The 14,342-nt window shown below is 46.1% G+C and overlaps 1 protein-coding gene across 10 annotated transcripts in view; it reads right to left on the bottom strand.

The window, feature by feature from the left end:
- LOC128346438 (inactive dipeptidyl peptidase 10-like) overlaps positions 1-14,342 on the bottom strand; it is a 63,473-nt gene that overhangs the window by 31,876 nt on the left and 17,255 nt on the right. For all 10 annotated transcript variants that reach the window (XR_008316964.1, XR_008316963.1, XR_008316965.1 and 7 more), the window contains 5 exons: positions 11,517-11,591; positions 10,810-10,862; positions 6,745-6,826; positions 5,017-5,137; positions 4,222-4,376 (listed from right to left, as the gene is read on the bottom strand). Coding sequence is in view for 7 of the 10 variants with exons in the window: in XM_053299760.1 (XP_053155735.1) it covers positions 4,222-4,376; positions 5,017-5,137; positions 6,745-6,826; positions 10,810-10,862; positions 11,517-11,591 (486 nt within the window). In the remaining 3 variants the exon portion in view is untranslated. The remainder of the gene's footprint in view (positions 1-4,221; positions 4,377-5,016; positions 5,138-6,744; positions 6,827-10,809; positions 10,863-11,516; positions 11,592-14,342) is intronic.

Genomic DNA, 14,342 nt, shown 5'->3' with positions numbered 1-14,342 from the left:
ACCTTGTATTTTGCCCAGAAACATATCGGCAGCCAGTGTAACTCCTTCAATATGGGAGTCATATCTTCTCTCCTAGATGACCCAGAGACCAGCCTGGCTGCCGCATTCTGGACCAACTGTAGTTTCTGGACTATGTACAAGGGCAGCCCCACATAGAGCGCATTGCAGTAATCCAGTCTGGAGGTCACCAGCAGATGTACCACTTTTTTGAGGTCGTCTATCTGAAGAAATGGACACAGCTGGTGTATCAGCCAAAGCTGATAGAAGGCACTTCTGGCCACTGCCTCAACCTCGGACACCAAGGAGAGACTTGGATCCAGAAGCAGCCCTAGACTGCATACCTGTTCCTTTTGGGGAAGGGTGACCCCATCCAGAACAGGCAGATCAAAATCGTCTCTCAAGTTCTGACCCTGCACAATGAGTACCTCCATCTTATCTGGATTCCGTCTCAGTTTATCCCTCATCCAGCCCATTACCACCTCCAGGCAGGCATTTAGGAAGGTTATGCCCTCTCCTGATGATGCTGACATGGAGAAATAGATTTGGGTGTCATCAGCATACTGATAGCTCCCTGCACCAAATCTCCTGATGATCTCTCCCAGCGGTTTCATGTAGATGTTTAACAACATTGGAGACAATACGGAGCCCTGAGGGACACCATACAAAAGTTCAGATTTTGAAGAACAACAGTCTCCAAGGGATACCATCTGGAACCTGCCCGAGAGGTAGGAGAGGAACCACTGCAAAGCCTCCCACCCCCAACCCCCTCAGACGCTCCAGAAGGATACTATGGTTGATAGTATCGAAAGCCACTGAGAGGTCCAAAAGGACCAACAGAGTCACACTTCCTCTGTCAATTCCCAACTGGAGATCATCCATCAGGCTGACCAAGGCAATCTCTATCCCATAGCCCACCCGAAAGCCAGTTTGAAATGTGTCTAGATAATTCATTTCCTCCAAGAGTGTCTGGAGCTAGGAGGCAACGACCCTCTCAATTACCTTGCCCAGCCATGAAAGGTTGGACACAGGCCTGTAGTTGCTTAACTCTGAGGGATCCAAGGCAGGCTTCTTTAGAAGCGGTCTAATAATTACCTCCTTAAGACTAGGAGGCATCCTACCTTCCCTCAGAGAAACATTTATGATCTCTACCAGGCCTTCTACAACAACCCCCCTGCCAGATAGTATAAGCCATGTCGGGCAAGGGTCAAGAGGACAGGTGGTGGGCCGCACCGTTCCAATCAGCTTGTCCACATCCTCAAGAGTCACAAACTGGAACTGATCCAACCTAACCACATAAGAGGAGTCGCTGGATACCTCCACATTAGATACTGAAGTAAGTGTGCAGATGAAATCCAAGTCGGCCCGAATACGAGAGATTTTCCCCACAAATAATTCATTAAACACATCACAGCGGGTAATCGATGGCTCCAAATTCTGATTCAAGGGAGGAGGGGCACATACTAGCCCTCTCACAACCCTGAACAACTCCACCGGACATGAACTTGCAGATGCAATACGGGCAGAAAAGGATAGCTTCTTTGCCGCACGTATCGCCTGAGCATAGGTCTTCAAATGAGCTCTATGTTGCAATCTGTCGGATTCAAGCCGAGTCTTTCTCCACCTGCGCTCCAGTCGTCTACCTTGCCACTTCAGCCCCCGTAGTTCTTTTGTATACCAAGGGGCCAGTTTTGAAGCGGGTCGGAGAGGACGCTTAGGAGCGATCATATCTACCGCCCCGGTGAGTTTGCTGTTTCAATTCTCCACCAGGACATCAACAGGATCGCCTACAGAGCCAGCACTGAATCCCTCCAAGGCTTCTTGAAATCCTATGGGATTCAATAACCTTCTTGGGTGGACCATCCTAATAGGTCCCTTGCCCCTGCGAAGGTGGGGTGTGACTGTGAGTCCAACCTTAACCAGATAGTGGTCCGTCCATGACAATGGGGAGATCACAGGAGTCCCCACCCATGGAAGAACACCACCCTGATCAGAGTGAAAGACCAAATCAAGTGTGTGACCTGCAGTGTGCATCGGTCCCAAGACCACTTGGGATAGGCCCATAGTTGTCATGGCTGCTATGAACTCCTGAGCCGCCCCAGACAAATTGGTCCCGAAATGAACATTGAAGTCCCCCAGCACCACAAGCCTGGGCGACTCCAACACCAAGTCCAAGACCAAGTCAGTCAGCTCAGTTAGGGACTCTGTTGAGCAGCGGGGCAATCGGTACACCAAGAGAAGTCCCAGTCTATCCCTGGTCCCCAAACTTAAGTACACACATTCGATATGGTCTGACACTCTAACAGGGATCCTGATAAGGGGGATATTATTCTTGTAGACCACAGCCACTCCACATCCCCGCCCCCAGTCCCTCACCCGCTCCTCAACAGAGATGAGGGATCTCCTCAACAGAGATTCTCCCTGGAGGGAGAATCTGGGACCAGACTGAGCCCCCAGCCAAGTAAATAAACTGGCATTTTTAAAAGCAAGCATGCAGCTAGTACACAGGTGCAATGTATCTATGTGAATAGAGAAATCAAATGGGGAAAAATTGGGAGAGAGATGACTGAGAAAGGGGTAGTTATAGGGGATGGGGTGGGGGATGGGGGAAGCAGAGCAAGGTATGAAATGGAGAGGGGTGAATGGTCAAAAGGGGAGAATGGTGGAGAGGGAAAGTAGGATGAAGAAGGAACTAGCAATAGCAAGTAAAGCGAGAGCTAGCCAGGCACAACAAGAAAGGAAGAAAGGGAGGACACAGAGACAGCACTTCAGTGGAGTGGAGGGGTTCAGCATTGGGATCTTGCAGGCTCAGTTAATAAAATAAAAAAGCTGCGGAATAAATGACTTTTTGGAAGACTTGCATCAAAATAAGACTGCAAATCAATTGATGGGGATTTTTTAAAAAGCTGCCTTATGCAGTGTTCCCTCTCATGCAGCGTTCCCTCTAGCTTTTTCCATCTCTGTGTGAAAATGAGTTCTGTTCTGGGTGGCAGCATCAAGGCAGCATGCGCGCACGTGCATTCAGAGTGGGGCCTTCCTGATTCAACCTGAGCGGGATCTAAAATTGTGCACATGCACAAACGTGCATGCCTTAGTGGGAACACTGCTCTCCTGCCCTTCAAATGCTTAGTTAATATTAAATCCTAAGAAACTGGGATGACTGCATATATGTCATTCTGTTGTATGGTTTGAAATGAAATTAGTGGTTATATTGTCTAAACTGATTGCTAGTAGGTGATTCCTCTTTCTATTTGGCATAAATGGCATTGAATGGGATGGATTTATTGGCGTCATGTGGCTAAAAGTCAGCATAAATATGAATATGTTGTTTGCACATGTATACATGTATTTTGTCATGATACTTGTATCCTGATCTTCCTTTAAGTGACTCAGTGCGTATGATTCTTTCTTCCTACTTTTATTCTAACTACAAGCCTGTGTGGTGGGTTAGGATGAGAGGGAGTACCTGGTTTAAGTTTAGCTCAGGTTAAGCCTGAGCTTCCTGGCTGAGCATGGAGTGGCTGATTTTGTTTGCTTTGATCACATGAACCCTTGGACTATTACAGCCTATTCATACCCTATGATGCTAAGTATTTACTGCTCAGTACTTGTTTTTATTCTGACTATGCATTCACCCCTTCACTCAATTTTCTTATTACAGCACTAGTCATTAAGCCCGTTACATTAACAGGCGCTAGAAGAGTTGTGTCAAAATGTTTGCAGGTTTAATGGGTTGCTACGCGGACCTACGACGCAGAGACGGTAACTACGCGCGCACGCAGTTGTGTGCGTAGTTTCTGTTGCTGCGTCCGCGTGCGCCACGCATGCACAGAACACCTGCAAGAGACACGGACGCAGGTACCGAGACACGGACGCAGGTACCTTAGGGTTTTATTATATAGGATTCAGTTTGAAGGAAAGATAGTAGCATTGTGTGAACAAACTGAGAGTCCATAAAGGAGTTTGGGGAAAGGGCCTGCCATTAATATTGGTGAGTGGTGTGTGTGCCGATTTATAGGTTGCAGGGGGGCGCCAGAACTCCTAGCACTGGCCCTGGTTCCAAGAGGCTCATGTCATCCATCCCTTCAGAACACTCACGAGAAGAAATGTGCAGCAGGGACGGAGAAGATGATACAACACACCAGCTGGCTGGAAATGTACATAAATGCCTTTGTAGGTTCCCTCCCCTCCTCCCCTTGCCTGGGAGAAGGAAGCAACACTCACCTTGGGATAGGGATAGTGCTGACTGACTGGGTAGTTTCCTCCCAGGAACTGGGGCAGCTCCATCCTGGGCACCAAAGAATTGTTGATGGAAAGATACGCTAGCCATACACCATCAGGTGAACACCAGTGTGCACTAGCGGACTTCAGGATCTCCTCTTGAAAGCAAGGGACGCCAGGCATGAGTACCAAGCAGAAAATGGTATTTCTAACCCATCTAACCCATCCACCTATCCTATCCTAGCTAGATTCATAGGACACTTGCACACAGAATGCAAAAAGGAGACCACCAGAGATCCATGTCCCCTGGAAATGGCCACATCTCTCTGTGACTTTCAACTAGAACTAGATTAAGAACAGAGCATATCCGGGCAACCACCCAGCCCCTCCTACTCCCACCATCTGCAGCCTCCAACACCCCTGCCAGATTGTCCAATGCCATTCTTTAATCAGATCAAAGCTAAGCAAACCAATAACCACCTGCTGGCAACAAAGGACGTAACTACACTGCACTTCACCACACTTTAGAGTGGTTCATTTAACTCTCATTCAACTGAACTTGGCTGATACATTGATGAATTCTTAAAAGATCTGAAGAAGGTATAAATTGCTGGTAAATGGCATTAATGACCACTGTACAGATTTGTAATACAGAGAAGAAGCAAGATAAATACATCACTCCGTTATGTATTTCTGGAACACAAAGGGGATGTCACTCCCAGAAGGCTGCTGAAATTACTACTGCCCCAGAACTCTCAGCAGCCTGAACATGGCCCTGCCTTGTCCAGCCCTCTTCACCTTCATATAGCCAATCCGCAATCCCGTTGAAGACAACTCCTTGCTGTCCAGATGTGGTTATACGCTTGGCCTGGCTGGAGACATCTGGTTGATAATAGATGTCATTCTCCAGGATGAACACCTGGGATGGGGAGAAATCACTTAGATAAATGGATCTGCAGCTCAGTGATCTATAATAGAGCTGTTTCAACTGCGGCTGCCTCTAGCCGGGAGGAGATCCAAAGAGCAGCATGGCAAGCAAAATGCCTGCTACTAGAGATGGCCCTTGACGGGATCTCTTACCTTAAGTGGCGCAGCTGGGAAATGCTTGACTAACAAACAGAAGGTTGCCGGTTCAAATCCCTACTGGTACTATATCGGGCAGCAGCGAAATAGGAAGATGCTGAAAGGCATCCTCTCAGACTGCACAGGAGGAGGCAATAGTAAACCCCTCCTGAATTCTACCAAAGAAAACCAAAGGGCTCTGTGGGTGCCAGGAGTCTAAATCGACCTGACGGCACACCTTACTTTACTTTAGGATTGGCTATAGTGGCAACCGTGCTCACTAATGAAATCCTAACTAAAGCTGCCAGGCAGGGAAAACAAATAGTAGCCCAGTTTCAACTGCTAGACAGGGAAACTGAATCAGAGCCCCATGTTGCTGCCTTTACAATCATCGAAAACAAACAATGTACTACATTCAGATGAGCCTTGCCAGAGGTTGCTGAACCCAAACCTAGTCAGTATACGGCTGCAGACTTTCACCATCGGATAACTTCCAGAGGGGCCATTGTGTTGGTACAGAAGTTCCCAGCAGCCTTGGGTTCCCAGATGTCGCAGGACAACAGCTCCCATCCTCCTTAGCCATAATGGCCGAAGACTGTAGTTGAGCAATGTGGCCTTTGGCCATGGTGGCTGGGGATGATGGAAGTTGCACTCCAATAACATCTAAATACCCCTTGTGCACATACTATCACAAGGGGACCCTTAGGAAACATAGGAAACTGCCATATACTGAGTCAGACCATTGGCCTATCTAGCTCAGTCTTGTCTTCACAGACTGGCAGTGGCTTCTCCAAGGCTGCAGGCAGGAATCTCTCTCAGCCCTATCTTGGAGATGCTGCCAGGGAGGGAACTTGGAACCTTCAGCTCTTTCATCCCAAGGGGAATATCTTGCAGTGCTCACACATCAAGTCTCCCATTCAGATGCAACCAGGGCAGGCCCTGCTTAGCTATGGGGACAAGTCATGCTTGCTATCCTTGTGTTAGGATGTTGAAGCAAAAACAACAAATTCTCTTGTGATACCTTTAAGATGTAACAATTTATTGTAGCATAAACACATAATCAGATGCAAAAAAACCCCAAAACACCCACCCCCAAATAAATATAATCGATCATTCTTGCTAGAAGGAAAAATAAACAGTAAAGATAGTAATAGTAGAGATCTCCCTTTTTAATTTCTTATTACTTTAGCACAACAGAACCAAAACGAGCACATTCGGCCACTGAAGCAGTGTGCCCTTCAGTTGCAGCCCCATTGATTAAAGTTAGCAGATCTCACTGATCTATCGACAAAGGCTTTGGCTAGTTCATCATCCGTTGCTTGAAGTCTGCAGCTTAGGTATTAATAGGCAGGTCAGTTTTATACTGGAGGTTCAGTTGTGTACACACCAGCAGTACACAACTGACCCTCCAGGTTGAAAATCCTCCCTTGTACGTGTTAAGAGACCAGCAGATGCAGAACCTACCAGCTGGTTATCCTTGACTCCCCAGGCTGCATACTGCAGATATGTAGCATCTGCCTTGGGCACATTTAGGTTGCTGGTTTCTCTAGAAGGGAAAACACGAGATCATTGTGTCGAAATAGGATTCTTTGGGCAGGGATCCGTTGTATGGCCTAGAAGAAGCGCTAGAGTTGGCCGAGTTGCTGAGCTAAGCAGGGTTGACTGGGTCGGCAACTTGGATCAGAGAGCACTGGAAGATCCATGCAAAAGCAGGATAAATAATATTTTTTAAAAAATATATTGCTTGGGCTGCCCAGTGGACTGAGCAAGCATAAGTGGCCCACTCATAGTAGCATCCACAATAATCAGGTATTTTAAACGGGAAGGGATACTGCTTAATAGGAGTACTCCTCAGTGCCTTACTTACCCCTTTTGAATAAAATAAGCATCTCCCTTACTGATACAAGCGACAACAAACAGTTTATCTTTATGCTTATCTTTTAAACATAACATAAAGATAGGTATAAAGATAACTAAAGTATAGTTAAACTTTAAATAAAGATAACAAGTCTTAAACAACTTGTCTTTTACACATAAAGTTCCAAGGCACGACAATAAGCAGATATTATTATAAACACGGATATACTTAGGACTTTAAGATCCAGGGGCCACAGCTCTCCTTTTGACAATTAAATTGTGTCTGGGTTATCCCAGAGAGACTACATTATGCCTGTTCTTAAACAGTTGCACTAGCGGCCAATATGTTTCTGGGCAAAGTCCAAAGTGCTGGTTATTACCTTGAAAGCCTTAGGTCTGGGTTACCTGAGAGAGCGCCTGTCTCTGCAAGCTATCCACCACTCATTGAGATCATCAGGAGGGGTCTGTCTTCAGCTGCCACCAGTTCATCGGGTGGCGACCTGGGAGAGGGCCTTCTCTGTTGCCATCCCTAGGTTGTGGAACACGCTCTACATGCATATAAGTGGATTGTCTTCCATGGAGGTCTTAAGGAGAGCCTTAAAGACCTATCTTTTTAGCCTGGCTTTTAATGATATTTAGTTTTAATTGTAATTTTAATCAGATTTTAATTGGTTTTTGATTTTAATAAAGTATTTTTAATTTTAGTGTAAACCATCCTTAGCCACTTTGGAAAGGGTGGTATATAAATCAAATGAATGAATGAATGACTAAATAAATAAAATCATACCCTGCCCCCAGTAATAATTACGTACACTTGAAAAAGTCTCTAATATTATTATACTATGGCACCTATGAAGTGGGCAGCAGCAGAGAGTGAGGTGAGGCCAGGAACTCTCTCCCATGCTCTGTGCAGTCACCTCCTCTGCTGCCCTTCCTCTCTGGAAGGGGTCATTTAAAAGGGAGGTGGCTGATGATATTTGGGGCTCTTAGCCATTCATTGGGGGCCCATGACCCATGGGCCACCTCTAATGACATCCTTGGTCCAGATGCCTCCATGTAGCCTTTAAGAATGGTGCAAAGACATCAATTCTCTCCTGTTGTTCCCCTGCACCTAATATTCAGCAGCATACTGCCTCTGAACCTGGGTGCTTTCCAGATTAGACCCTGCTGCACCAGGGTCGTGTCAGATCTTGGAAGTGTGCTTTCACACTTCCTGCATTGTGGCACCACAGTCCCTACGTGGACAGCAGGGTGCTGTTCACATTGCCACTGCTTTGTCTCGAATTTAATCCAGCGTAAGGAAGTTGCTGTTTTTTCAGGTTGTTAGTTGCTGCAAGACTGCTCCTCCCTGCTGTTTATGTTTTCAATGCGACTTTCCTGAATGGAGGCATTTTGTTGCTGTTGAGCAGCTAGCTGGAAAGCACCCAGGAGGGTCAACACAGCCATCCTGGCTGCCATCCTACCTAATGAAACACTGGGGCTCTGTGTGATGTGCCAATGTTGTGGATAAGTTCCTAACAGAGAAGCAGCACTTTTGGAGGGGGGCAAATTTCAATGACCTCCCATTCCCCAAGAAGCATACCATGTCACCCAAAAATATGTCCCTGAGAGCTTTGTGTCCCTCAGGCATATATTTTCATGCACCACAGAGCACTTCCAGGGGGAGGAGAGGTCATCAAATTCTACTCCTTGTTATTGCTGCTGCTCAATTAGTTGATTCTGTCCATGACACCAGCATCTTGTTTATTTAGGACAGATTCACATTAGAAAACTCCAGCACAGTAAGTACCCCTGAGTATTGATTGTGCAGTATGTGGTGGTTTCTCAGGCAAGTTTTAAATTCCTCATGTGTACTTGCTGGGAAGTCTCAGATATTTGGTCATGGAGTGAAAAACCAACATGTTTGATAGTTTCATGGTGTAATTTACTAATGGATTTCACATCAATTCCTACACATAGACTGTAATGTCCATCCAGAAACTCTGTAATAAGCAAATTGGCTGCTAGCCTACTGAAAAGTAGGGAGGATGTACTGAATCTTTGAAAAGATTATTTGAATCTTTTATTTTTAACGAGCTCTTTCTTTGAATGTTCTTTTATAGGCATAAAAAATAAACATCATTTAATCACCAACACCACCAAGTATGGTAAACAACATTTTTATAAAATTAAAAAGGTCAGAAAGAGATGGGTGTGCACAGGGGAAATGATTGCCTCTGTGTAGTGTGTGTGTGTGTGTGTGTGTGTGTGTGTGTGTGTGTGTGTGTAGAGCCGGGGGTGGGGGAGGGTAACTCTTCAGCCTGTCCACAGAAGTAGTATAAGAAACAAGGGGTTTGAAAATTCAGTTTAGGATAATCATTTTGGTCTATGGGAGCCATGGGAAAAGCATGTGTGTTGCGGTGTGCTGCATTTGACATGCCACATGTTTCACCCTGTTCACACCATTTCCCCCTTCAGGACTGTACGTGATGGACATGCCAGAAGCAGGTCTTGGACTAGCTTACCCTTTCCTCACCTTACCCCATACTACCCCCCTCCATAGGAAGAAACAAATGATCAAATTAGAAAGCCCACATTTATTTGACCACAGGATCTCACTTACTCTTCCAGATTATACCCGCTGACTTTGTTGCCCCATATTTGAATACATTTTTGTTGTCTAGGGTGAGTCATGCACTTCTCCCCACAATGAACGGAGCTGGGGAAGGACACATCAGGGAGCTTGTGAGTCCCATGCCTACTCTCAGTCTCTCTTTGGGTATAATAATAGAGGGGGGATCTCGTTTAAACAGGGCCATGGGATGATTTGGGCTGGCATGCCAGAAGCCAAAGCAGGCATGCCCACATCATGAACTGAAGCGGCTACACATCAACACCGTCTCGGCCTGAGCTGAAATGGTTATAGGATTAGGCCCACAGGCAGAAGGGGATTCAGAAGCAAGGGTGTACCCTACTACTGTAGGTCCATTCAGGCATATATGTGTGTGCTACTGTCTGTAGAAACTGTACAGAGGTGAGGCATATGTCAGGGAAGTTCACATGATCCTCAATAGGGTAGGACAAGTGTCCTACTCAAGTTTGGGAGCTGTATGTACTGCCGGCTTTTTATCATCTGCAAGGGAAAAGCAAGGTAGGAGGGAGAGGAAGTGATTGTGTGTGAGATTCGGGCTGGGTAGGAGAGCTTTTCCTCCTATCTCATTCAACAGCTGAGTACTGCTGCTGGGTAGGAAGGAGCCCTCCTACCCAGCGCAAGCCTCACACACAATTACTTCCTCCACTTCCTACCTTGCTTTTCCCTTGCAGACAATCAAAAATTGGGAGTGCACACATAGAATAATTCCAGGCAGAACTGAATAGGACATTTGTCCTACCCTGTTGAGGACTGTGTGAACTGCATTATTATTGGGCAAAATGCATTTAAATAAATCAACGTTTGTTTTAGTTTGAAAAAATGCATCCTATGACATGGTTCTTGTTAGATATGTTTGAACTGGGTAGTGAATCTGCCAATTGGTTTCACTTTACTGGAGCAAGTTGAATCTGCCACGCATCTGCTATCTTTACTTGTTTGTTCTTCAGTGGAAATGCTTTGTTAAGAACTCTGTGTATGCCTGGAATTGTTCTGTATGATGAGTACTCAAGAACTTACAGTTCTAACTATGTAGTTCTTACCTGGTGCCCAAGTTATAGATCAGGTAGCGAGCTGAGAAAGAGAAGTGGAAAACCTGTGTACCAGAAAGGAAATGGAAGAAGAAATTAGAGGATGAACACACTGGGATATCAGCCTCCTTTCCCCCCCTTTCTTCTGGGCTGCCACTACTAGCAATAGAATAGTAAGGGAGACAAACTTCCACATTAATCAGATTTCCCTTGGGAAGATTTGGTGGATGGGTACTGCATGAGTTTGACTGATTTAGAGTTAGGAAGGTTCAATCCCAGCATTTCAGAAATTATGCCACGTCTCTTTAAATACAGCCCAGTGTCAGAATTGCCCCCCACCATTGCCAATTCCTTGAACTAGGAAACTGTTGCAGGTCTGTGTTTAGAGCCCTACCTAGAGAGGTGCAAATAACCCTGCTTAATAAACTCCCTGAGCCCTTTCTCACTAGCAGTGAGAAAGAGCAAGAGGGATAGCAGGGAGGAACCCTTAAAAAGCTCACCTCCCCACTGAAGATCCAGGGTTCCCTCTTCAGCCCACCCAGACGATTACCGGTAGGTGGGTTGGGGTGCTGGGATGCGTCGTGCCACGTTGCACCCCAAAGAGCACACACAATGCGCTGTGCAGACACGCTATAAATCTGTTGCAGCGTGTAATCTGGAAAACACCCGGGTGAGGAAGTGGACCAGCCTGGAAGGAACTCTGGTCTCTTACAACTTACCTGCTGAACATCACAAGCCAAAAGCAGGAACTGGAGGTCTGGTGACACTTGGAACTGGGACGCTTTCAAGAAATGCTGCAGAACAGAAAAGAGAGGGTGAGGACAGTAGGGCTGGCTGGATGGCAGAGGAGGCTTCGTGCTGGGGCGACTGCACCTCTTCCTTGGGTGAATCTTAAATGCACTGATCTCCCAGGCTGCCAGGGACTCCAGCCCGAGGCTGGACAAGTAACTTGGGCAGGTAGCACACGGGGTGAAGACCAATGGTCTGGCTGCACAGATGTCTGATGTCTTCCCTCAACTGTTGCCCAAGCTGAGGGAAAGCAGCAATGCTGGGGACTTTATATCAGAGAGTGGCACTGAAGTGGCTCTCTAGGGTCACCTAACTCCCTGGATCAGGAAGATGGAAGACTGTTGTGTGAATGTCTTAGCTGGAAATGTCTGAAGCAGTCTCTTCTGACTATGAGCCCTGATGGTACAGGGAGCTGGTGGTTTATCCACAGCACCGGACTCAGGCAAAATATTATATGGCACCCATCTTTGCCACCGTGCTCAGTTTTGAAACTCCTGAGTTTGATAGGTGCTCCTGGTCCATTTTGCCACACCTGGTAGTTGGCTGGTTGTTTCTAGAAAGGCCTGCTTTCTGGCTCTGGTTTCTGTGGAACCTGGGCGTTTCTCATACAGGGCTTTTAGCTCGCACCCCCTCTGGAATGGAGGGAGTGGATTCACATATCAGCCAGATTCACCCTGAAGTCCCTGCGAGATATTGGGGAGCACTTCACACACAGTTTGAGGTTTTTTTAAAATTGTGCATTGAAGTGTAGTCCAATTTATTTCCAGAGTAAAAAATTTCATTCCTACTCCTTATGGAAACACATGCTTGTTGCTAGTTCCTCCTTCCCTCCAGCAATGGTACAAGGCACTTCCCAGTTTAGAAGCTGTTGGAGTAAACCTCTGGTTATTAGGCTTTTTTTCCTAAGTCCTATCATGGGTGGTTAGCCTGAGGTTTTCCAGTGGTTGTGGCACTACAACTCCCACCTTTCCCAGCCATAATAAAAAGCGGTGCCAGGTCCCAACAGTCCCGTATTATGCGGGAAGTCCCATATCTGAGACAAAAGTCTCTTGTCCCTTATGGGAAGCTGTTTTTCCCGTATTATTGGCAGAGCCTGGGGATATCTCTCACCCCTCAGTGCATTTGTATCGAGCCCTTTGAAGTCCAAGTGAAGTCCATATTATAATGTGAAAGAAACAACAAAGTTCACAGAAGAAGCCCCAGTTGCTCTGCAAACTTGCAGGTTCAATTGCCTGAGTTTATTTATATCTTGCAAGTGGCTAAGCATTTACTTCTCAAATGTAAAAAAAACCCCACAGACTCCTGCTAACTGACTCACCGCTTCTGGCTCTGACTGTGTATAAACCTGGAGGATTCTCTTAATTTTTCACCTGAAGCTTGCTCTATGTCTAAGTGGGATGGTCTGTGAACAAAAACCTTTGTGTAATCATGGGGCTTGAGCTGTTTTGTTGTTGTCGTTGTTACAAATGCATTGCTGTTGAGTCCAGCAAAAACACGGAGAGCAACTGCTGCTAATTTACCTGGAGCTTCCTATGGGTGTAATAATGACTCCTGGAGGCGAAAAGAGCTCCTACAAATCATTGACTGTGGTGTAGCCAACTTGGGGGTCTTTTGTTATTGCTGGACTATTGCTCCCATCATTCCCAGCTGTTGTGGCTCAGGGTGATGGCAATGATAGTCCAGCTTCAGCTGGAGAGTCCCAGGTTGGCTATCCTTGCTCTGGGGAATAGTTAGGCCCAGGTGAGCAACAGGTAGATAGGGATCTGCTTGTAGTTTTCTGGGTGATGCATGGTTTTGACTCCCACCTTCCTTCTTAACATTATTTATTTTAAGAACTTTATGACCGTCCCCTCCACTCTCCGCCACCCCCATGTGCTTCTGCAACAGTGACCAGAACAGTTTACAGAATATCTATCATGAAGTGTAAAATACTTGCAGGGAGCCATTTTCTTCCTTTTGCTATGTAAACTATTTTGAGAAGTTTTTGGTTGAAAAGTAGTATAACTTGAATATGTTCTAAATAATAATTCAATATTATTATAATAAATATAAATTATTATAAATAATTCAATAATTCATTATTCAATAGCATATAATTTAATAACATATACATCATTGATACTCAGGCTCTTGATTACCACTGCATCCACCCCCAGCCCGCCCAAACGTGTGTCCCTCATTTTGGCAATGAAATGTTGTCAACCCTACAGCTGGGGATTACAAGAGTTGGAGAGCCTCAGGGTTAGCCTCCCCTGCCCTAGATGGGCCCAACCCCAATGAGCTCTCCTCTCAGAAGCTACTTTTAAGGTTAGAGCCAGGAAATCTGTGTCATGTGTGAGCTTCCCAGACTAAAGGTTGGAGCATTTCCCATGGCAGTAAAAGGATCCCTGGTAGTAGCTACACATTCTGGCCATTGGCTCTTCTCATCAGGAAGGGTTTATAAAGCTTTCTGTTCAGGCTGGGAAATAGCCTAAGCCAGGGATTCTCAATCTTGGGTCTCCAGATGTTGTTGGACTTCAACTCCCATAATCCCCAGTGGCCTTTGGTTAGGGATTATGGGAGTTGAAGTCCAACAACATCTGGGGACCCAAGGTTGAGAATCCCTGGCCTAGGTGACAATAGTGGCATTGACTATTGCCTCTATTGACTGTTGCCTCTCAGAGGATGCCTCTGAGTACCAGTTGCAGGGGAGTAATGGCAGGAGAGAGGGCACGCCCTCAACTCCTGCCTGTGGGCTTCCCAGAGGCATCTGGTTG

Source organism: Hemicordylus capensis, chromosome 2 (genome assembly GCF_027244095.1).
Source record: "Hemicordylus capensis ecotype Gifberg chromosome 2, rHemCap1.1.pri, whole genome shotgun sequence".
In the NCBI taxonomy this organism is placed as follows: Eukaryota; Metazoa; Chordata; class Lepidosauria; order Squamata; family Cordylidae; genus Hemicordylus; species Hemicordylus capensis.
The sequence above is the reverse complement of the archived record's forward strand: the minus strand, read 5'-3'. Positions and strand labels throughout refer to the sequence as shown.